Source organism: Poecilia formosa, unplaced genomic scaffold (genome assembly GCF_000485575.1).
Source record: "Poecilia formosa unplaced genomic scaffold, Poecilia_formosa-5.1.2 Scaffold1, whole genome shotgun sequence".
Taxonomy (NCBI): Eukaryota; Metazoa; Chordata; class Actinopteri; order Cyprinodontiformes; family Poeciliidae; genus Poecilia; species Poecilia formosa.
Genome location: NW_006799940.1, coordinates 519,912 through 543,415, shown reverse-complemented (window position 1 = coordinate 543,415; position 23,504 = coordinate 519,912). Strand labels below are relative to the sequence as shown.

Here is a 23,504-nt window from a genome sequence, read left to right as displayed (position 1 = left end):
CAGGTGAATTGCTCGTCGCCATATTTGTTTTTCAATTATTAGTGTGACGTCAGCATTCTGCTCTCGCGACCGACCCTCTCTCACCATGACAACGGCAGATGACTTTTAGCATCGTCGGGAGACAGCCGTTACCTCCGCCGCCGGTGATTTAGAGGCGTTTTTTCCTAATAAATTTGTGTTTTAAATCGGCCCGCCTGGTTTATTTTTCATGTCGGAAGGTCGCTGGAGCTGATAGAGCCCCTCATGAGCGGGAGGCCAGCCGGAGGCAGAGAGAGACGCTGTTTTACCGAGTGAACAACAACAACAACAACATGGCTCTGCTTCAGCATCCCCGGCTGCTGCTCCCCTGTGTTTTCCTGCTGCTCTTCGCCGGCCGTGTCCACGCCCGCTCCTCTCAGATATCAGATCTGAAATCTAAAATCTCCGGGGTGGAGGAGCTGCTGGAGGAATTCCGGAAGCAGCTCCAGCAGGACCAGGCATACAGAGCGGCCGACGTGAGCGACTCCTGCGTAGGCGACTTCAGCGCCGCGGAGCAGCGCATCATCCGGACAAAGGCCTCCATCGAGCAGGGAGCCACCTTCCTGTTGGCCCCGGACACGGTGTACACCTGGAGGGACTGCTTGCACGCCTGCTGCTCGCAGCCTCACTGCACGGTGGCGGTGGTCCAGGAGGACCTGCGGCGACCCGCGGACAGCCTCAGCTGTTACCTGTTTAACTGCACCTACAGGAATAAAAACATCTGCTCCTTCGCTCCGCAGGAAGGCTTCACCACCTACAGCCGGACACCGAACGGCACGCTGGGGCACCGGCCTGGAACCACCGGGAGGCCCCGGCAAGCTGGGGAGGATGACACCCCAGGTGGGAGCTGTCTTTATAAAACCTCATCATTCTGTAGGATTATAATGCTAATAACAAAACATCACTGTTAAAGATTAGCTTACAATTATATTTTTAAAAGTACTTTATTTACCCCAAAAGGAAATTAAATATAGCTGACTATCAGGGCTGTTAACATTCAAGTATTGTCAAAGTTGGGTAGTAAATAGTTACATTTACTTGAATAACTTTTTTTTTCTTTTTTTTTGTACTTTTAGGAATATTTTTACTGCGCTGTTTTAACTCTTACTTGAGTAAAACTTCTGGGTTCTCCACTGAATGAGAAACAAACATGTTTTAACCAAAAAATCAACAGACACACACCTGCAGTTTTTGTTTATTTTATAAGTTTATATTGAAAGAAACTGATTTGGAAAAAAAAATATTTGGCCTGATTTTGTTATTTATATGAATAATTTTGGTTTTTGAAACAATAATGTGAAATAATTTTATCAGTTACTCAATATTTTTACCATAAACTTTGTTAATCTTACTTCAGTCATTTATTTTGCTTGATTTTGTTATATTTTGTTACTCACATGAATTATTGTCATTTTTGTCCTTAAAATTTCCACTTAAATTTATATTTTGATCTGTCTGATGATGAAATTTTTAAATATTAAATTTGATCAGTTACTCAATACTTGAGTAAACTTTTTACCAAATGTTTTTTTACTCTTGAGTAATTTCTTGGACGGATACTTTTTAAAATGTATGGAAGTAGTGCCACTCTTACTTGAGTAAAAGTTTTGGGTACTCTGTCCACCTCTGAGTGTTGCTAATCCACCTCATTTGCTTTTGCCGCTCGCTTTTCTCTCTGTCTGGTAAGGATTTAAAGACGTTGTTCTGGGATGTGATCTTCCCAGTATGACTGTTGGAATGAATATACTGTGGTGTGAATACTTTTGCAAAAGCTTTGTAGTTTCTATTTTACTCAGCCGATTAAATTGTGGCAAAGTTCCTGGTCAACTTAAAATTAAGCTTTAAAGTTGCAATTAGGAAGTGAAAAACATTACATTTTTATAAAAATTATACCAAAGTTGTTTTTTATATGTTCTCTGGTTCATGTTCAGAAAATAGAAACATTTTATTAACCATTTTCTGTAAACAATTCTGTCTATTTACTGAATTTTGTTTTTAATGTCCTCAAAGGGAAATCAGGCTATTAGACACTGATAGTATTTTATAGCAACTGAGGAAGCATTGCCAATTGTTCGCATATACAAATGTTTTATTTTGTCAGTGTAAAGCATGACAGCAGAATGTTGACCTTTTCACTGTAAATTTGGTTTAAATTTACTATAAATGATGAGAATATGATTTGTTCGACAGTATAGTCTCTTTATATCAGCCATGCATCTCAGCACATTGCAACTAAACATTATCAGCTGGTATGTCACTGCTAAGGCGCCACGGTTGGATTAATGATTGTCCTCTAGATCAGGATGCTGAGAGCAGGACCAGATGTTGTGTAGCTTTAGCTGAATGTCAGTAAATGTAAAACAAGTGGTTCAATTTTCTTATTTCAGAGTTTGAGTAGCTAATTTTTTTATGCTTTATGTCACCAAAGTGAATATATTTAGTTTTCAACTTTCTAAAACACGTGTGCTAACCATTTTTTGTTAATATAGTTGAAATACAATTTTTTCTTTAAAAACTATTTACTTGTGGCTTTTCTTTGTTTGATTAAAAGTGGGGGTGCACTGATTTATCGGCACCAATTTCCTTAATTCTGAGAGAATGGTGATCGGCCGATACTTAAATGTGATGCTGATCTTATGCACCGATCTGATCGACCTCAGTGAAGGTCTAAAAATCAGCCGGTGTCCTCTTCTGCTCTTCCATGAGAGAAGTTTGACTGACAGACCGGCCCGCTGGGTCATGTCTGCACAGATGCAATTAACAATAGTCGCTCAGCTGTTTCCAATTCAGCGATTTTATTGCAACTTTTAGTGACATTTCAGACAAAAAAAAATTGGTATCGGCCAAAATCGGAATCAGCATGTCAGGCTTTTAAAGAGCCAGAAAACTGCAATTGGTGCACCCATGATTAAAAGTCTAAACTTCTAATATTCTACTCCGTAATTTTAGCTTCAAAGCTTAATATCGTAGTAGGGTGGCATTAAGTTCTGCAGCAAAAGCTGTACAAAAGCAGGAGTGTTATTAATACGCTTTGTGAAAAGGAACCAAAATCAGTGTTTAGTCAAATTTAACCTAAATCAGAGACGTAAACACCACAGGACTAACGTCGGGTCAAATCCACAGAAACGGACGAGCCTCCTCGCAGCGATGCGGGGCAGGACGTGGTGATCCAGCTGCCCACCGACTGGGCCGTCCTGGACGGCAGGGACAGCGTGGACGACCACAGGATCACCCACTACGAGTGGACTCTCGTTAGAGGAGACACAGCCGTCAACATGAAGGTCTGTTTTCACGTTTTATCTGTCACTAAATCCAGCAGAACGGACACAAAACGCCAAAACGTTAAATTAATAATTTGCTCATATTTATGAAAAAGTTCACCTTGGCAGATAATTTTCACTTTTAGCAAGACATTCTTCACACATAATTGAAATAATTATTTCACGCACTTTTTCATCAGTATTAATGAATTTTTAATTTTAAACCAGCTCCTGGATCTTGCTGAAAAGTTGCTTTCAAGTTAGTTTTGTCTCATTTCAAATGTTATTTGCATTAGAAACTAGACAAACAATATCTGGTAATGTTTAGTGTTTTTATGGTGAAGGTGTTGCTCTAGTTCATTATCATAGCTGCAAACACAGCTCTATGTGAAGACATGTCTTTGGAAAACTTGTACTTGCACAAAAATACAGTTTTAACCTTGATGAGCCAGGTGAACCACGGAGCTGCTTCTCTGGATCAGCGCTCAGTCAGATGATGCAAATATTTGCTCTTCCACTGTGAATGATCAGGTTGTTGTTGTGAGAGACATGAGGGAATAAAAAGCATTGACGCTCGGTTTACAGTAAACCAGTTCACTTGAATGCACAGCTCCATATTTCCACGCTGTATCAACAGAGATTAGATTTGGTTTTGCATTCACAAAGCCCAGAGAAAAACATGAGCCGGTTTCAGTGACCAGAACCTCAGAGATCATTTCCTTAGAGATCATTTAATAAATTCTTCTTTTTGCTCTCTTTCTTTTCTAAACAAAGATAGAAAATGTTTTCAAAAAGTGACCTTTATTCAGGCGTCCCTTTTGTGAGTTATACTAGTATCAGGGTCAGGCCACGAGAATTTTTGTTCGATTATGAGAATTTAGCCGTAGCATTAGCAGAAACAATTTTAACCAGAAAATAGTTGTTTTAAAAAGAAAAAAATGTTTTAATGAGAAAAAGGTTTGAATTATCAGGATTTGACTTGAGCAACTAGTTTCAACGTCCTGCGACTGATCAACTATTATTTGTAAAACTTAAACGGCGTAACGAATAACTTCACCAGATGTTCAACATTCCTCATTCATTTTTTGTTAGTTTTTGTATCTGAGTTCTCATAAAATTATGACTTTATTCTGGTAATTAAAAAAATTAATCTTACCCCGGCTCTTAATACTCCATCGTAGAGTTAATTTAAATAAATAGAAGCTTGTCAAACAAGATGGCCGTCTCAGCATGATGACATCACTCTGAACTATAGAAACCCAACAACAACTGGTGAAAAAAATCCAGATTTTCCGCAAATTAAATCTTCAAAACCCAACAGTTGAAATCCCTGGTATGAACCTGGGCATGCTTCATTTTGTTTGTGCACACTGAAGGCGACCCACCCAGGGCTGCTGAAGGTCAGCGGTATGCAAGAGGGCGTCTACATGTTCCAGATGACTGTCACCGACTCGGCGGGGCAGAAGAGCTCCGACAACGTCTCCGTCACCGTGCTGGCACCAAAACACCAGGCGGACGGTGAAAGGCTCTCCGACAGTGTCTCCACTTTTGGTTCTGACTGTTTGGAGTTTGAGTGGTTAATCGTATTTGTGTTCACAGTTTGCACTGGTGACTGCTCCAACTACCAGTTCAAGTGTGACGATGGCTGCTGCATCGACATCTCCTACGCCTGTGACGGGAGGCAGCACTGTCCCGACCGCTCTGACGAAGACTTCTGCACAAACTGTACTGATTTTCATCCTTTACATTAGAGATGCAAACAATTAATCGATTTATGATTAATAGTCAGTTAATGTTTTATAAGATTAAAATTAGTTTCAATCAATTAACTTATAACATCTGCTTAGACCTTATTTTAGAGTTGTAATTTAGCCTCCATCCAGCAGAGGGCGCCACTGCCCACATTGAAGCGAAGTCAGCTAGAATAGGGTTACAGATGGTGGAGCAATATTAGAACAATAAAGAGAAACCGTCCAGTTTGGAGTGCAAAACGCACTTTATGCTGTTCTGTTTTGAACCATAAACGCTCAACAAACTCAAGTTTAACCTGATGGTGCGCATCAAGCCGAGCTGCGACCGAGTGAGTCATTAGAGCCGTTTAGATACAAAAACAGGAGCAAATTTCCACCAAAAATCTAAAAAAATGTAGGAAAAAACAAACATGGGGTGCCTTGGTGGCACAGGGGCAAAGCACAACCCACGTATTGAGGCTTTGGTCCTCGTGGCAGTGGTCACAGGTTTGATTCCCGGCCTGGTGACATTTGCTGCATGTCTTCCCCCCCTCTCATTACCCTCCTTCCTGTTGAACTACTTTCAAATAAAGGCCACTAGAGCCAACAAAACCTTAAAAAAAAACATGAGCTCCAAAAGACGAAACTTTGCTAGAAAATTCTCAGATTCGACTCTAATTTTCTAGAAAAAGAAACTCTGAAATTTCAATTCAAAACTCAAAACTGAAATTTTGTGATCTCAAATTGTCAGAAATTCTTTACTTTTAGACGTTTCAAAATTCAAAAGCCAAAAATGTTTCAACTTTTGAAATTTCCATGTTTTTTCTAGACAATTTCTGGGATTAGTCTCAAATTTCAGTTTTTTCTAGCAAATGTTTGTCTTTCCAAGCTCAGAAATTTCCAAGTTTTTTTTCATAGAAAATTAATGAGATTAATCTACAATTTTCCAGATTTTTTTGGTGCAAATTTACCCATTTTTTTTATCTACATTAGCCCTAATACACTGTTGTATTCACTCACTCGAAAAGCTCCTTAAACTCTCTGATTTGAAGAGAAAGCTCTGGTTTTTAAGAAAACGGCTGCTTATCAATTAATTGTTTGATTAATCATTCGATAAGAACAATCTTATCCTAGCTTTATATGAGCTCATGAATCAATAACTTGCATCCCTGCTTTGAGTAAAAATGATTAAAAACACCTCATCTAACACCCAGAACCTGATCCCTGTGGGTTTGTTTTAGTCGATGGTGGCCGGAAGTCAGTGACCCACCCGGTGAATCCCTCCAGCCCTCAGAGGCCTGCAGCCCGGACCCAGCAGGCGGACGGTGCCGCCGTGCTTCCAGAGGCATCCAGGAAAACAGTCGTATCAGCGGTAGACGGGAGCAGCGCCGTTCCTGCTCAGAGCCTCAGCGAGCAGCAGGGCGCGTCTGCTAACCAAGGTAGGAACAAGGTTTATAATCGAGTTAAAGGACATCGGTGTGATGAGTCTACTCCAGTTATTTGTTTGCTAAACAGTAGGATGCGCTCCTTAGTGCTTCATGTTTTTGTAAAGCAGCGTGTTTGGGCATGAGAGCAGATGGAGCCTCCAGGCGGCCGCTGAGCCAACAAACCACTCAGCATTCCCTGGGAAAGCAGCTCTTCGCCTGCATCCCTTCTCAGTGCCAGAACAAAGCTCCCCTGTCTCTGATGCCATCTGATCCCTGAATTAGACCAAGACCGGCCAAAAGGCCGCCTGCACCACGGCTGTTTTAACACACTGCGTATTATATGCCTGAAGTTCTCTGAAGAATGAAGCTAAAGAAGACCAGAAGACGGTTTTTGGTCTAATGATGGTTAAACGTGTCATAATCACTTTGTTCATTGCAAAAAATAAAATCTCACCAAGTATTTATGGTCTAGTTTCTGGTGAAAATACCTTGGTGCTCTTGAAATAAAACAAAACTAACTTGCAGGTAACTTTTAAGCAAGAAATGGGAACATCTTTTCAGTAATAATTCCTTAATATTGATGAAAAAGAACTAGTTATCTGTGAAATAAGCTGCCAAAATAAAATGTGTTGTTCCAAGTTAGTTTTGTCTTATTTCAAGTGCACCAGAAACTAGACCAAGAATACTTGTTTTTAAATTTAAAAAAAATATTATTATTGAAAGGAAGTTGTTTAGAAAAGAAAGATGATTAAATTGCAGTTTCTAGATGCACAAACCTGGTTGGGGTTTATCCCAAAGACCAGCTGGGATTTCAGTGGAAGTAAGTCTAGATTCAGGGACTGAATACATAAAATAAAAGGAAACAGTTTATATTTATCCTTCTTTGTGGTAATTTTGCATTACTTTGTGCTGTTCTATCACATAAAATCCTGTGAATTTGGGGTTTTAACATGACAAAATGTGAAAACGTTTCAAGGAAATTAATACTTTTGCAATATTTTTGCAAGGTGATGTAAAATAATATTTGAAACGTTCGTGGTGTGTGTCTGTTTCTGCAGATCCGTGCGCTGCAGATCCGGTCGTTGGCCCCTGTAAAGGCACCTTCCCTCGGTGGTACTACGACCAAACGGCCCGAGAATGCAAACACTTCCTGTACGGTGGTTGCCAGGGTAACCACAACAACTTCCTCCAGGAGTCGGACTGTGTCAGCGAATGTTTACAGAAAAGTAAGAAGATGCATCATTTGATTTCTGCTCGTTTCTTTTAATCACAAGAATCTGAAGATGTATTTTCACACTGATGTCGTGTTTTAGGCTCGGCCGTCAGCCCAACCAGTGCAGCCGCCTCCGTCACAAGGCCGACTGAGAAAGGTAAAAACATATGTTCACAAGCGATTATTTACTCTGACGATTCATTGATTAATCAGATAAAAATGGCTGATTCTGCAGATTTTTCATTTAACCATTTAAGCCTTTTTAGGTGCAGTATTAGAGGTACATTAAAAGATGCAACTGAACAAATAATTCAATTATTTTTCAAATGAAAAATTAATATCTGATTGCTTAAAATGCATTTCTTTAGTAAATTTATACCAAGTGAAGCTTGGTATAAGCTTCACTTGGTATAAGATAAATTTACATTTATCTTAAATGTAAATTTATAAATATATTTGTACAGTTTTAGCTTAAATACTGCTCTGAATATGTTGTTTTTTAAATAAATTGTGTTTATTTTAGTCCGTATGCTCTAATTAACGATTATTTCAATAATTGATTAATCCCATTAATTGCTTCAGCCTTACAGTGATCTGGTAATTAGTTCTTTTTTCTGATGGATTGTAAGATTTTACTTTTATCCAGGACTTTACAGCATATTCGGTTATAGTTCTGCACAAAAATTTTTAAATTGTTACAGAAAAACTGAGAAAAGCCTGATTGTTGTACCTCAAATAAATATGCGGACATTTGAATCTGTTTACTCCAGTTAACATTAATAGATAACAGAAGTAGTTGCAGATTATTTCAATAATTGATTGATTGCAATTAATCCAATTAATCTTTTAATATGCAGAGATTATGCAGACTTTCAGACAGAATACAGTGTTATTACTGCTCTGATTTTTTTTTCCTGAAAATAGCCTTTATCTTAGTAATTTATTCTCTACTTAATTATTATTTTATTTGTTGATTATTTCTTTGTTTGATTAATCGTGATTAATCGTTTCAGCTCTAGTTTACTGGCTAAAGTCTTGTCTGTATTAATTATTTAAGCTGCGCCTAAAGTTTCCAAAACCCAAGCAGAGAGTAGCGACATAATCTCCAAACCATTTCCAGTTAAAGGCGGACACCCAGGCCCGGAGTCAGGTGAGTCCGGTTATCTCTGCTCATATTTGAATTATAATTTCTCTGCAGGTGAAGCTCTAGTTTTCTTTCCTGCAGGTGCAATTCTTCCTCTGGCGCTCGGCATCCTCATCACCGCCCTGCTGCTGCTCATGATCGGCTGTCGTCTCAGACTCGTTCGTCACAAGCTAAAGAAAGCACGACCGCTCACCACCGAGGAGTCCGACTACCTCATCAACGGCATGTATCTGTAGCCTAGGAAGCTGTTAGCGCTTCGTCTCAGACTGAAACAACCATACGCTCTGCCGCCCTTAAAAAAAATCTAATTACAAATCAATAAAGATGTATCGTTTGCTGTTTAAAATCAACCAAACAACCCGCTAAATTACATATCAGACATTGCTCCTGCACAAAACGTCATTTCTGCCACTAGGGGTCACTGATGTGCCATGTTTGTGCTGCACCTGTTACCACAGCTAGCTTGAATGAAAGACGAGTATTTGAGTGCCCGGTTACCATGGTTACCGTCCATAAATCCTGTTCGAGTCCGAATCGGTTAAGCCACACCGTGTCCTGCGAATCGTCCTGTCTTTACAGCATGTTTTTTTTTCTTGTGATAAATCATTATAAACAATTTTATTTGGTTTAATGTTTGAAATAAATAAAATAAAAGTACCCCATGGAAAGGAATTTTACAATATTGTGGTTATTTGTATTAGTTAATTTGTCTTTTCTTTAAGATTGATGGGGAATTTACTTACACAGGTATGTGTAAATAAAATACTAAAATGTTAATATATCTGTAAATAAAAAAATATATTTCATACAGATGGATATAAATGAACATTTAAATATTACATAAATATTACTAAGTAATAATTTTGCAGAATTCAAACTAAATTTTGAGATTTCTGAAAACCAAGTTATTTAAGTTGCTGTACATTTTTTGCAACATCCTACAAACTTTTGTCACATGACTTTTTTGAAAAAAAGAGGCAACTTTTTAGAGAAATATCTACTTTACAAACGAATAATTTTCTAAAGGCCAGCATTTTACCTCAGTCTTTAGGATTTAAAATAAAGAGGACAGATATATTTTTTTTAAGTAATTTTGATTCCAATATATTAAGGAAAACATAAAAACATACAACTACTTCTTTTAGTTTAGTGTTGCGGGAAAAAAATGAAAAATGGTTGAAAATGTACATTTATTATTGATCTATCTGTACTTAAAAATGCTAACTAGTAGCTTTTAATTTTCAGCAAAAGTCATGAAGACTGGTTTAGAGAGACTGAGTTATTTTTGTAAAATTGTGCAAGTTGGAACCTTGAAATGTTACGAAATTAACTGTAAAACCTGCAGTTTGTTCCCATCTGCATTGACTGGGGAAAAACACGAAACAAAAAACTGCAAGAAAAACATAAACATCTCTTTATTTTCATATGCCATTCCAGATATTGCGAAAGCCAAATATCATCAACCACTTCAATCCCTCCAAATAAAATGTGCTTTTTTTGTGTATTATTCTTTTTTTTTCTTCTCCAAGAAAACAGACATTTGCTTTATATTGTTGAAGTTTATTTTGGCAAAGCAGTGACTCTCCCAGTTAGTGACCGCACACGTCGGAAATGGAGACCAGCGGCAGCAAACGACACATCACCTGGTGGGAAGCGCAGCCCTGTACCTGCATGCGTTTTGGTGAGTTAGGTGCTGTTTCTGAACTTTATCCAGAGAGCTGAGTGTTTCATACGTGACCTAACGGTTCTGCACATCGGTCACGGTGTTGTTCGTGTTTTCTAATACTGCTGGCAGGGGATTGAGGGGAAAACAAGCTTATATTCTAGCAGAAAAGTCTACAGTTAGATGATCCACACACACACACACACACACACACACGCTGTAGCTAGGTGAATTATCTAAAAGTCTCCGGCGTTTTCGTTCTGCTTTCCTCGTACATTCAGCTTTGACCCTGCTGAAATGTAATGTAAAAACACCTGACTGCAAATAAACAAAAAAAAAATTAAACCCAGCAGTTAGAATTAAATTAACCAAAAGATGGAGGCCTGGAAATAAAAAAAAAAAGAAGAAAGAAAAAGCCCATCTTGAATATTTCTGCACGGAGCTTCAAGCAGTCTTTTCCTTGCAGCCCTTTCAGGGCTGTCAGTGTTATTTCTCCAGTCCCTCTTTAGAGTCGAACAAAAAATAAAATAAAAAAATAAAGCATGTTTTATAATGCTTGAAACAAAATTTCAGGGCTTGCTGATGCCATCCGAGTTTTCCCCAGGGTTCAAACTTAAAGGTGGATTATGGATCGTCTTCTTATTCAGAGTTCATCCCTGTGAAAGACAGACCGTGAACGTTAGAGCAGCAACATGAGAGGAAACACCAACCTGTCATGCAAACCGTGAAGAACCGCATGCAGAGCAATCAGATAAAAACAGCAGCCGGTCTGAGGCCACATCCCACAGAGAAGATGATTCAACCAGCTTTTATTGGGTAGCAGGCCACCAAACCGACTAACTAATCATGCTTTAAGCACCTCCAGCACCGCTCCTGTTACGTAACATTTTGGTTCCAAACAGGAAAAAAGAACAAAAAAAAAAAAGATAAAACCAGATTAGTGGGTGAAGAAAGTGTTAAATAAAAAAAAGGGGGTGGGGAAACGTGCAGCTAGTTGGTATGGTATGGAAGAAGCAAAAAATGTCTACAAGCAGCAAAGTGCAGCCTCTTGTGCTCCATTGCCTGCTCCAAGCCACACCATTTCACCTTTGCCACTGTGAGAAGGAGAGAGAGGGAGGAGGGGGAGAAGGAAGTCACTTCCACCTGGACCACTGCTTGTCTCTGTCTGTTAAAGGCACATAAATCACCCCCATCAAGGGCTTCATCTTGGTGCTGCCGTCCTCCATCTTGTCGTATTGCTCCAGCATCTGGTTGCCTCCAGCCGGGCCGACCGGGAGGATCAGACGCCCGCCGGGTTTTAACTGGTCCAAGAGCTGAAGGGGTGGGTGAGAAGAGCGTCAGTGTGGTTAAAATTATAATGAAAAACCAGTTACAAGGCATTCTGGAAGTTCAAATCTGCAACAAATGTGTAAGGACAAGGAAAAGCAAAATATATATGTATGCTTTTATTTTCTGTTATGTCAGTTTTGACGGACTCGGAATGACTCACAGCTTGGGGGACGGTGGCAGCTGCTGCACCGACATGGATGGCGTCATACGGCGCCTCCTCTGGGTGACCCATCCTCCCATCGCCCACTGGAAGAAACGCAGCAGGAAGTCAGGAGACCAGACTCACCACAACACCGACAGCCAGTCACTGACGACACCACACGGTTTTCCTTCTATCATCCAATAAGTCATAAATTGGACAAAAAATTTGATTTATTCTTAAAATAATGGTGGAAACATTCAACACAGACAATTAGGGCTGAAAATATTAATCAAATTAATCGACTATTGAAATAATCAGCAGCTAGTTTAGTAATCGATTAATTGTTAAATTGAGTACACGTATTTAAAAAAGGGCTATTTAATGACAAAAAAAACCTCATTCAGGGGAGATTTTGCATTTAAGATAATTTTTTTTTAAATCCTGTCTGTAAATAAATGCCGACAGGATGTATTTACATTCTGACAGGATGTGGCATTTTTAGCCTCATGTGGTTCAAACTGACTAAGAAAAATCTCTTTTCACATTCTGCTTTCTAATTATTAATCTGTTAATCCAAAAATTAATCCAGACGTCAGCCGGACTGATGGCAGAAAAAGCTGAGCTTTTCAATTATTGATGTTAGAAGTATTTTTTAGCTTACCATAAATAAAGTAATAACATATTACAGTAAGTTTTTATTTTCTTATTTAAAAGAGGAATAAAATTTATTTCCTGCATCTTTTCTAAAAGTGTAAGAAAAAAAGGCTTGAGTGGTTCGTAGGGATTCTGCAGAACGGGCCAGATTTTTTCCGATTAATGGTCACAATAAATCGATTAATCGATTACTAGAATAACTGTTAGCTTCAACAGAGAATGCAAGAGAAAGAAATGCATTCTTTATCTCAGCATCAACTACGATCGCTCCAGTTTTCATCCCGTTTCATCAAAATTCATTTTTAAATAAAAATTTTATAAATCACTGTATCGGGAAGATAAAGCAAGTTTATCAAACAACATTTATGTTTTTTAATATCTTTTCACTCATTTTATTGTGGTATACATCATATTTTGTATTTCTATACATGCTACTTGCTGGTATTGCTGAAATCTGATTTGTCCAAGCACTTGAAACCCGAAGGACCCGGTTGAAGTTGCACTTTCACCCTCCTGCAGAGATGGTGAAAGTGCTCACTGCTGAATTATTCAGAGCTGCAGACTCTCTGCTGAGCAAATCCATCCTGCATCGGTGAGGAGCAAGAGCAGCAGCAACGGTTCGAGCTGCAACATGACGAAATAAACCCAGAACGCGTCTGTCGTCCACCGTGTCTCACCTATTAGCTTGACTCGGCCTGATGTTATCAAGTTGGGGTCGTCTTTCTTCACGTTGTTTACAGAATCGTCTACCAGCTCTTTGATGTGATCGATTCCTATAACTTTCCCTTTAGGGCCTACCTGGAGAGCACAGAACGGGTTCAGTTCAATCACAAACAAACCACTGAAAACCATTTCACACCATCTACTGTGATTGGTTGGGCTACGAAGCTGCGTGCTAAAAATCAGGACGCTACCAGAGAGAAATCACTTGTGTTTACCCGTCCTGTGTGTGGCTCACCATTCGTGCAAAGCAAACGGACAGGATTCCACTGCCGGAGCCGACGTCCAGAGCTTTGGCTCCCTCGTGCAGCTGATCGTGGAGGAGCTCTAGTGCATAGGCATGCTGGGAGGACGGAGCGTCCAGAAAGACAAAACAGAAACGGACAGGGCAGGGGTGAGCTTCAGCACTAGACTGACAGTAGTTTTCAGCAATATTTAAAACGCCTGACCGGCCGATACCGGTTCTGTCTGACAAGCTGGTAAATGCGGCAGAAGAAAAAGGGACATTAGAGAGGCAAATCTTTCAGTGTCTAGAAATTCGATACTAATTTTTCTATTCAAACGGTCGAGAGATTCTGTTTAAAGAGGAAAGGACGGTTTAGGCAAATAAAACATTTATTTAGGCAAATAAAACATTTATTTCAAATACTATCAGTTTATATTTAAATAAAAATGGAGTTTGTGTAACTTAAATGACCTGCATCAGGTTAGCTTAGCTGCCTGGCTTCTTCTTAAATAAAAAAATAAAAAAAATAATTCAAGATACAACTCTAGAAAAAATTAAGAGACCACTTATGATCAGTTTCTCTGATTTTACCGTTCATAGGTTTATGTTTGAGTAAAATGGACGTTGTTCTTTTATTCTATGAACTACTGACAACATGTCTCTGAAATTCAAAGCAAAAATTTAGTTTTTATTTGCAGAAAATGAGAAATTGTCAAAGTAACAAAAAAGATGCAAAGAAAACAAGTTTATATTCATTTAAAAACAACAATACTGATGTTTTAACTGAGGAAGAGTTCAGAAACCAACATTTGGTGGCATAACCAGAATAACTCAGGACTATGACTCTCTATTGCATCAGTTTCTTATCTAAGTTGGGCTGAAACGATCTGATTAATTGTGATGAATTTAGTAATCGAACAATCATCATCTGGAGCATGCAGACTCAAACAAGTCATTTTCTGAAACAACACGGAGCAGCAATTAAGGAAAAACTGTACATGTTGCATTTAACATTAAAAACCTTTACTTGTAAATGTGCTCTATACTTTTAGCTTCACCTGGTTCAAATTCTGTAAATAAAATCTTCTATTAAGCAACTCTGACTGTCCAATTATTGATTGGTTAATAATAAAAATATTATTCATCTGATTAGTGTTACACTGTATTGATGTTTATTTCTAACTACAGGATCATCCTTTGCTACAAATGATCAACACTGAAGGAATGAAACTCTATTGAATTTTAGGCAATAAAATGTTAATTTCTTTAAAAAAATAATTGTGTATTTCCATTTTTAATATTGTATAATATTAGCTTAAGTGGCTAAATGAAAAAGCTTAAGATTTCTTGATTAGCCATCAGCAGAATAATCGACTACTCCATTACTAAAATAATCAGAATTAAGGAAATCAGGGCCGATTTGTTGGTGTACCTCCAAATTTCACCCAAAATAAACACAATGTACCGACACAAGAAACGCTTTTAGCTCTTTTCTGTTTCCATTAGATCATGTGACCTAACAGAACCAGAACCAAGTGTTCAAAGTTGTGGGTCAGAGTGTGTGGAAACACGCAGAGCTCGTACCATGTGTGGGGCGCTGATGGTAGCTTGGTAGCCTTCGGATTGAGAGAGAAGCACAGGATCTGTTAGTTCGTCCGTCAGAAAGGAGAGCAGACAAAGTGATGGCAGGAGAGGACGCACCTATTGACTGCGGCGAGTCCATGTACGGGTTACACCTGGAGTAATGTGCTCTGTCTGTGGACAGCATGACTTCATACACCTTGTCAGATTTAACAATGCCATTTTCTGAGGAAGAGAGAGAGTTTGGGTCACTGCATTTTACCGCTGACCAGCTGGACGACAAACTGAATTTATCACGATAAACGACATTCATTTTGATTTCAGACCATTTTTTTCAACTAATATAACGAAAATGGAAGAATAATAATGCAAGAACACATTGTCAATAAACTTTCACTGGAGCTGGGAAACATTTGAAATATCCAAAATGAATAAACAAAACAACAAATTAATGAATTATGAAGTCTCTGCAAATGCAATTTTCTTTAAAAAAAAAAAAAGAAAAAAGAACCCGAAGCACCAGACTGAAAGCTTTAGTCATCCAGTGTTTGGTAGAAAGAGAAAAAGGATAAATCATGCAAATTGATTAACGTGATTGATTGATTGATTGATTGCAACAGACAAAACTGACAGAAACTATCAGAATAGTTAAAGATCTTCTATAGCAAATCTCCCTGAAGAGATTTCTGCAAATGACTCTAGAAATATGTTTTCTTTTCCTTCATGTTATAGTCGTTCATCACTTGTTCCTGCAGCATCTTGTGCCAGCAGCAGGGAAAGCCAACTGCAGCCAGTTCCTCCTTCCTCGCTCTCCTCACCCTCACAGCTACGCACCGCTTCAGGACACCAATAATCTGCACAAGCTGCTACACCTACGACAGACTGCTCAAATCTAAATTGCAAATAAAGCCACACTTCAAGCTGCTTTTGGCTCATTCTCCATTTCTTTTTACTCATTTAAATCTGTTTTGTTTTTTTGTCAAAACAAAGTGAATTCAACACTGACCCACAGCTATACGTTCAGTTTAGGAGCCGTGTTCGACATTCGCTGTGGTAAATCGGCTCAATAAAACGACTCCAGTTTGAAAACCACCTTTACTGCCTGGCCTGACCCGGGAACACAGAGGAAGGACATTAGTATGCGCTCTACGTGCGACCTGTTTTAAGGCACATTATGCTAATTCCGGGTTAAATTTCCCCAATTTGTGCCTAAATATGTCAGTGTACAACAGAAATGAGTACAAATGCCAAGAAAAGTCAAGATAAATAATCATCTTGACTCAGTTACTGAGTTTTTATTAAAGTCAGATGCTGGAGACGCTGCTTTTTATTTACAAAACCAAAAAATGCACACCAAACTTCCATTTACTGTAAACACAGCCAATTACAAATGAAAAACATCAACAACATCTCTACCGTTTCTGTCCCTTCGAAACCTGCAGCTAATGGCAAACAGCATGAAGTGCAACAATATCCTGGACAGAGTGGAATATAAATAGACCTGGTGAGATATTTAATAGTGAACGTAGACTTGCAAACCAAAGTGGGAAGACATCCTGATGTCATTTACGATACAAGTGTCACAAACATGTGACACTTCTAGCGACTTTATTATTGACGACTGCAGACTTGATCACAGTGGACTTAGAACTGCATCTGTCTCAGTTTTATTACGGCTGCAACAGTAATAAAAGCCGCAGGAGCTTGGACGATTTCTTCCTTTCGGATAAAGCTTATGTTCAGTCCAGTTCTTTTACATTAACTTTTTTTTAAGCCGCTTAACATAGCACTAAAAAATTACATTTTATTTTGCTTTGTGGAGCTTAGAGTTGCAGAAAATTGTCCATCCCACATTTGTTGTGACACAGCTGGTTGAAATAAGGTCATCATACTTTCACTTGCTTAGAAAAACTGAACGGTAACCTGGAAATTTATTTTCTGTCACAAAAATTATGGAGAATAGTGTAAAAAAAAAAAAAAGCAAAAGCTGAAGTTTTCTTCCTATTTTTTTTTTCACATTTCCAAGTAGAATTTTTTTAACACCTGATAGTTAATATTTTCAACTATATGCACAAAAATGATCTGAAACATGGGCACATCCATGTTTACCCAACATAACGTCAGAAATGATGAATAATTTATATTTAAATTTAAAGATTGAATTTAAAAAGAATCAAGGTAGTTCTTGTTGTTTTTTAAAATCAAAACAGAACATTTTTTATTTACTTTTAAAAGTAAATATATAAAATATAAAGTTGACATATTTGAAACATGTAAATATAGCATGTTTATAAGATATTTTATAACATATAACATAATATGTCAGCATTATGTCAGCAGACAAACATGATGTCTTGCTGAACAGAAATATTTTAAGTCAATCGCAGTCAGATTTTAACCAAAATAAAGACAGAACATTGAGAATATCTCTTGCAGCTTAAATTCTCTAAAATAAATAATAATAATAATTTTTAAAAAGTAATTTATGGTTTATTTTTGATTGCAAAATTTATAAAATGGAGTCAATTGTATGTCTATGCTACAGTCTGGGCGTTAAGACATAAAATTGTGGCGGAAAATTGATAAGATAAAGAAAAAGTATTCTACATTTAAAGAAAAATAGCTAAGCTAAGTGACTCGGTGCCTTTGCACAGTGCTAACCAATTGTCTGCCACAAATTTGAAAGAAAACTACTTCCCTTTTTTTAAATCGTGCACTAGAAACGCGTGTGAAATTTACAGCTGTCACTGTCATTCACATGGATGTGCAGTCAAAGATTCAGACATCAATGAGGGTGGGCAGGGCTGCACAATCCCAAATGACGCACATACGGCTAACGGGCTAAGCTAACGTTTCCCCGAGACTTTCGCTGTGTAAGCTCACAATGCACAAAATGAAGGGAATATTTTGATATTTTTGGTTTGTTTTCTTGTCCTGCAAAGACATAGGCGCGAATCTGTTCCACGCGTGAACGTGGTTTGCAGAAAAGGGGTGGGGAGAGTGGTAACGGTAGGTCAACAAACAGCTTAGCAACCAGCTAGCTTAGCTACGCTGATCCCTGTGCTAACACCAAACCTCCGAAGTGCACCGATTTACGGCGACCAGTCGGTAACAAGGTGACGGCGCTGCCGCTCCCACATGCATTCGGACTTACTGCGGAGATTGTTAACGAGCTCTGCGTGGCTGGCTCCTCCGGATTTCCACGCCATTATCAAGCAGACTTTGCGGAGTAAGTAGACAGCAGCTGTCAGTGCCGCGCCTGCGCCAACGGTTTTGCCAATGAAGCTGACAACCTCCAAAGGAGACGGCGGAGCGGCGGATACGTCACCGGACATCCAAATGAGTTTTAGCGCCTTTTCAGAGACACGTCCGAACAGAAAACGGCGTCATTTTAGTTAACGATTGATTTATTTGAATGTGCATCAAAAGCAGTGTTGGCTGAGAGGCATTAAAGCCACATTGCTCTGTCACAGTGAGATTTGCCGCAGTCACACAACGGTTTACCACTAGGTGGCGGAAAGCTTCATGGACACATGGGGGGGAAAAAAGCTTAGTTTTACGTTTGAACCTCCTGCGCCACCGTAGCTACGTACAAAGCAGCGGGCGCGTACGTAAAGCTAAGCTAACTTCAGTACTTAGAATAATAAAAAGATATTTTTAAGTATTAGAAAGTGTGTGTTTCAATGGAAAGTGCTAAATACGTGTCTCAGAAAATCAGCAAGACGAGATGGCGTCCAGTCTCGTATTCGTCTTTGCAGCAGCCCGATATATTTGCGATTGGATCGTGGGACAACGAGGTTAGCAGCAGTTTTATTAAAGTCAAATTCAACATTAACCATGTTTGTTCTTTGTTATTTATTTATATTTGCATTAGTAAATAAAAATAAATTTGCAAGTATGTAAATAAAAGTTGTTGTAAATAGTGGGTTTCTTTTCGCTATATTTTTCCTGGATAAGCGTTGTGTAATTTGCTGCAAAGTTGCTAGATATTTTTTGCTACTGTTGCTAGATCTATATTCATATATCTTGGGAATTTCTTATATTGTATGAATTTTTTTCTCTACCTTATAACAATATTACAGTACTAAACATTGCTTGGAATATTGTCTTAGCCCTAATTTGTTTTTGGGTTTTTTTGTTGTTGTTGTTGTTGTTTTTTACAGGAAAACAAGGTTTCTGTTTGGTCCATTGGGAATCTAGGCAGTTCTGGTCTGGAAGATGGATTTGAAGGAGACCCGCAGCTCATCTGTGAATATGAGCATTACGGCGATGTTCTTGACCTCCAGGTAAGACACCTGAAAGAAGCATGTTACGATCTTTAAATTGGGGGGATTTCCAGATTACTTTCCCGTGAAAAGTTACTTCATTTAACTTCAACTTTCTTCTAGTTTTTGGACCAAGAGAGAATCGTCACAGTGTCATCTACAGGAGCAGTTACCATCTTCCGCCATGATCAAAACAGTCAGGTGCAGACATATCTGCTCACATTTTCAGCAATGAAACATAATTTGTTGTGTATGTTCTCCAAAGGCTGGACTGTCCTGAGATGCACGAGGTGTATTTATGAGAACAGCATGTTGGGTGAACCCTTGCATCAAAGTTGTAGCGTCTCTGATGTTGATTTTTTATATTTGCAGACATTGTCCATTTGTAAGCAGTGGGCTAGAGCCCACCGTTACCCGTGTGACAACGCTCCCAGCACTGGAGTCGCCTGCAACAGTCCTGAAATCGTAACGGTCGGTGAGGACGGCAGGATTATTGTGTTCAGAGTCGACCAGGAAGCAGTGGTTCGAGTCATTGGTGAGAAAAACATTAAACTCCTGCATAGGGCTGAGCGTTATCGTTTAAAAATCTCAGATCTTTTTCATACTAGATCCCATTTGAATAGATTTTGTTTATTTTTTTCTGAAAAATAAATTATAAATGACAGAACATGTTTTCAAAAAGTGGCTTTCACTTCAGTCGTCCCTTCTGTTGGTTATACGACAGAGTTTTAGGGCCAGACTATGAGGAGTTTCTATGGAAACCGAAGGAGGGAATTGATGGGGGTGAGGGGGGAATCTGAATTTTCCAAAAAATTAAAAAACTTAATGAACTGATTAAAATCGATTTATCACCCAGCTCCACTTTCAGTCCCAATGGCCTTTTCTTTTGAAACCCAGTGTTGAGTTAGGAGGAAGCTGCTAATTATTGTGTTGCTCAACCTGTGTTAGAGAACGCAGACAGCAGCACGCTTCATGCTGTGACTTACCTGAGGACAACAGAGGTTTTGACAGTGAACTCCATCGGCCAGCTGAAGCTGTGGGACTTGAGGCAGCAGAGCAACTCGCCATCACAGATTCTATCTTTGTAAGATAGTTTACGTACTAACTACATTTTATTCTACTTTACTTGCTTCTGATTAGACATTTTTCTTTTCCTCAACCAGGTCGAGAGATCGAGTGCCTCTTTACTGCGTTGACAGACATCCGAACCAGCAGCACATCGTGGCGACAGGAGGCCAGGATGGAATGCTCTGTGTCTGGGATGTGAGACAAGGAAACATGCCCTTCTCTCTCATGGAGGCTCACTCAGCTGAAAGTAGGATTCATTCTCACGTTATTTAAAAATTTCAAGCACTTGGCATTAAGCTCGCTAGGCATTAGGTTTGGCTTTCAATTGATTATAACAGACGCTTAGATCTTTGTAATTTGGCCGCTGATGCAAAATAATGTTAAAATTGAATGATGTTTATTTTTTAAATTCAGCATAATGAAAAATTATGGTATGGAAAGATGGTTGAGTCTCTTGATTCAATAAAAAGTTCACGTTTTCAAGAAAATGGCTGCTTATCACCTAATCGTTAGTCTATGTATCGAATCAATCAACTTAACTCATTGATGATGACTTGCATCCCTTCTTGGCATGTGTTGCTGATGTTTTGTGTCTTTGTTTTTTGCGAGCAGTGTGGGAGGTTCACTTCCACCCTACGAACCCCGATCACCTGTTCACGTGTTCAGAGGATGGATCTCTGCTGCACTGGGAGACTTCCTCCCCGTCCGAGATGCCCTCCTTTTTACAAGGCGAGTATCTTTTAGGATTGTTATACACGGGGCCAGGAATAAGGGCGTATTCTGTGCTTTGGTTTAGATGTAGTGAAAATATAAGATCACCTGCATATCAATGTTGACAATTAATATTGCACAAAAACCTGGAGATAAAAGTTGAAAGTGGCTGTTGAGCAGAATTTGAAGATTATCAGCATTGGTGCCGCAGCTATTTATTACTCTGATGATAAATTGGCTGATCAGATTTTACACATTTAATCAAACCACTGAAGCTTATCTCATCCGATATTAAAAACGCAATTAAAACAGAACAATAAACATTTTATTGCTTGAAATACAATAACATATCATTCCTTCAGTGAACGTTTGATTATTTTTAGCATCTGCAGCTAAAAATGGTTCCAACGTCAACATGTGAAAAGCTCAGCGCTTACTGCTTGACTTCGCATCAAAACAGTGTATGGCTGATCTGTTTGTTTATTTAATAACTGAGTATTAATTTGATAGCAAAGGGTGCTTAATATGAGTATTATTTCTTTATTTTTACAGAATTTGAACCAGGTGAAGCTGGAACTATGCCACATAAGGAGTTCTACATAAAACATATTTACAGATGTTTGTTTTTTTATCTTTAATGCAAAATGAAAATTTTATATTTTTGTACAGTTTCGGCTTAATTACTGCCCTGCCTGTGATGTTCTTACAGCAAGTGACTTTTTTTAGAGTCTGAATATTAAAATCACCAGAAGAATAATTGATTACTAAATTAGCTGGCGATTATTTCAACAATCAATTCATTACGATTAATCTGATTAATCGTTTCAGCTCTAACAAAAGAAGGATAGGGTTTTTCACAAAAACAAAGCTGGAAAACTGTTCAGATTAATTCATATATTATTTTATAACGCCTTCACTTGGAAATTTATTAAACAGAAATCCAAATTGACTCTTGGGAGTTCAAGCTTTTCTAAACACTGTATATTCTTACAACACATTCACTTTCTTAAAGAATGTTTACACATGTAAAAGTAGGGATGCTATTTGACTGGTGAGTTTGTCAGACTGTTATCAGACAACATTTTACCCCGGATTATATCTGTACTGCAACATCAGCAGTAATCTAGGTCATATTTAAAATTCATGGTGTAAAACATTGTATTTCTTTTTATCACCAGGCGGCAGGAACAGCAGCATGACGTCCCGCAGCGCCATGGCGCCCGCCGGAGGTATCCAGTCCATCATCAGCGCCTGGCTCTATGGAGACTCCAGTAAATCCCGGCTGGAGACGACGCACATGCTGCCCAGCCAGACGCTGTCTGTGAACAGCTTGGACATGCTCGGCCAGTGTCTGGTCTGTGGGACTGACGGAGAGGCGATTTTTGTAAACAGACAGGTCCCAGTTTAACAGAGCTGTTTGTGTGTGCAAAAAAAAACAACATGTTTTCCTCATTTCAGGCACAACAGAGCCTGGAGTTCATTTATTGTCTCTCTGTTATTGTATTTTCATAATAAAAGATGCCAAAACACTGGATGGGAACCTTTTCTTAATTAGTGTGCATGGCAAATTCACATTTGCAGTGACTGATTATTATAAATTAAAGATTTTTGTACACCATTTCAAAGACAAATAAATTTTGTACAGATGCATTTAAAACTGAGTAAATAAAATGACAAACATTATGAATTATCATGACTTTTTTCTTATCTTTACATCCATGATTGATTTCCATGAAATCATTACTGTCAGTTTGGTTTATTACATTAGTAAAGATACCAAATACTCCTGTTATTTAAATAATCCGTTTTAACAAGATGCAGGTATAAAGGTGGTGAAAGGATGAGATGTGTGTGGAACTGTTAGAGGGAAAAAAAATCAAGAATCTGGCCAAATTTCTCAAGTTTGACCTTTTAAATCAGCAATTTTTGTTTCTTCTAATTACACAAAAAATTAAGAGCAATTTGTTTATTCTGTTCTTCTGTTGTGATTATGCTGTTTTTATTTAGATTTACCTTTTCATATGTGTTTTCATGTGGTCGGTGGGTGTCAAACTCCAGTCCTCAAGGGCCGCTGTCCTGCAGGTTTTAGGTGTGCCACAGGTACAAAACACTGGAACAAAATGGCTTAATTACCTCCTTCTTGTGTAGATAAGTTCTCCAGAGCCTTGCTAATGACCTAATTATTCTATTCAGAGGCACATCTAAAGTTGCAGGGCAGTGGCCCTCCAGGCCTGGAGTTTGACACCCTGAAATGAATGAGTTCATGGATTTTTCTAATTACATGTTGATTTTGTTTACTTTTATTTATTAAGCATTTAGTTTGTTTCATTCACTTATTTTATTAATTAAAATC

The 23,504-nt window shown here is 38.5% G+C and overlaps 3 protein-coding genes and 1 long non-coding RNA gene across 5 annotated transcripts; 3 read left to right on the top strand and 1 right to left on the bottom strand.

Annotated features, from left to right (window-relative positions):
• The first annotated feature begins 64 nt into the window (after positions 1 to 64).
• lrp11 (low density lipoprotein receptor-related protein 11) lies at positions 65 to 10,978 on the top strand. Its single transcript, XM_007575499.2, has 9 exons — positions 65 to 858; positions 3,142 to 3,299; positions 4,655 to 4,796; positions 4,878 to 5,003; positions 6,250 to 6,447; positions 7,494 to 7,661; positions 7,749 to 7,805; positions 8,706 to 8,798; positions 8,874 to 10,978. The coding sequence occupies exons 1-9, from the start codon at positions 312 to 314 to the stop codon at positions 9,026 to 9,028; spliced, it is 1,644 nt and encodes a 547-aa protein (XP_007575561.1). The 5' UTR covers positions 65 to 311; the 3' UTR covers positions 9,029 to 10,978.
• Positions 10,191 to 18,564, bottom strand: pcmt (protein-L-isoaspartate (D-aspartate) O-methyltransferase). Of its 2 annotated transcripts, none has more exons than XM_007575692.2 (8): positions 18,262 to 18,564; positions 15,228 to 15,332; positions 15,111 to 15,142; positions 13,539 to 13,643; positions 13,258 to 13,378; positions 11,945 to 12,030; positions 11,542 to 11,768; positions 10,191 to 11,111 (listed from the first exon to the last, which is right to left on the bottom strand). In XM_007575692.2, exons 1-7 carry the CDS (start codon positions 18,440 to 18,442, stop codon positions 11,589 to 11,591), a joined length of 810 nt encoding a protein of 269 aa, XP_007575754.1. In that variant the 5' UTR covers positions 18,443 to 18,564; the 3' UTR covers positions 10,191 to 11,111; positions 11,542 to 11,588. The 2 variants fall into 2 exon arrangements, with proteins under 2 accessions (XP_007575754.1, XP_007575676.1); XM_007575614.2 differs by having other exon boundaries at positions 11,599 to 11,768.
• Positions 12,021 to 16,031, top strand: LOC107834586 (uncharacterized). Its single transcript, XR_001660395.1, has 2 exons — positions 12,021 to 12,107; positions 15,840 to 16,031. It is a non-coding gene; the product is annotated as an uncharacterized LOC107834586 (long non-coding RNA).
• A 114-nt stretch (positions 18,565 to 18,678) lies between the features above and the next one.
• nup43 (nucleoporin 43) lies at positions 18,679 to 22,683 on the top strand. The gene is made up of 8 exons (XM_007575389.2): positions 18,679 to 18,904; positions 19,271 to 19,393; positions 19,496 to 19,573; positions 19,745 to 19,907; positions 20,321 to 20,456; positions 20,536 to 20,687; positions 21,053 to 21,169; positions 22,330 to 22,683. Exons 1-8 carry the CDS (start codon positions 18,791 to 18,793, stop codon positions 22,557 to 22,559), a joined length of 1,113 nt encoding a protein of 370 aa, XP_007575451.1. The 5' UTR covers positions 18,679 to 18,790; the 3' UTR covers positions 22,560 to 22,683.
• The last annotated feature ends 821 nt before the right edge of the window (positions 22,684 to 23,504 follow it).

Coding starts and splice junctions, on each gene's coding strand:
- pcmt (XM_007575614.2), bottom strand. CDS start 18,442: ATGTCCGGTGACGTATCCGCCGCTCCGCCGTCTCCTTTGGAGGTTGTC. Junction 15,143..15,227: donor GGACTCGCCGCAGTCAATAG/GTGCGTCCTCTC, acceptor CTCAATCCGAAG/GCTACCAAGCTACCATCAGC. Junction 13,644..15,110: donor CCATCAGCGCCCCACACATG/GTACGAGCTCTG, acceptor CCGTCCTCCCAG/CATGCCTATGCACTAGAGCT.
- nup43 (XM_007575389.2), top strand. CDS start 18,791: ATGGAAAGTGCTAAATACGTGTCTCAGAAAATCAGCAAGACGAGATGG. Junction 18,905..19,270: donor TTGGATCGTGGGACAACGAG/GTTAGCAGCAGT, acceptor TGTTTTTTACAG/GAAAACAAGGTTTCTGTTTG. Junction 19,574..19,744: donor GCCATGATCAAAACAGTCAG/GTGCAGACATAT, acceptor TTATATTTGCAG/ACATTGTCCATTTGTAAGCA.
- lrp11 (XM_007575499.2), top strand. CDS start 312: ATGGCTCTGCTTCAGCATCCCCGGCTGCTGCTCCCCTGTGTTTTCCTG. Junction 4,797..4,877: donor ACCAAAACACCAGGCGGACG/GTGAAAGGCTCT, acceptor TTGTGTTCACAG/TTTGCACTGGTGACTGCTCC. Junction 7,662..7,748: donor CAGCGAATGTTTACAGAAAA/GTAAGAAGATGC, acceptor GTCGTGTTTTAG/GCTCGGCCGTCAGCCCAACC.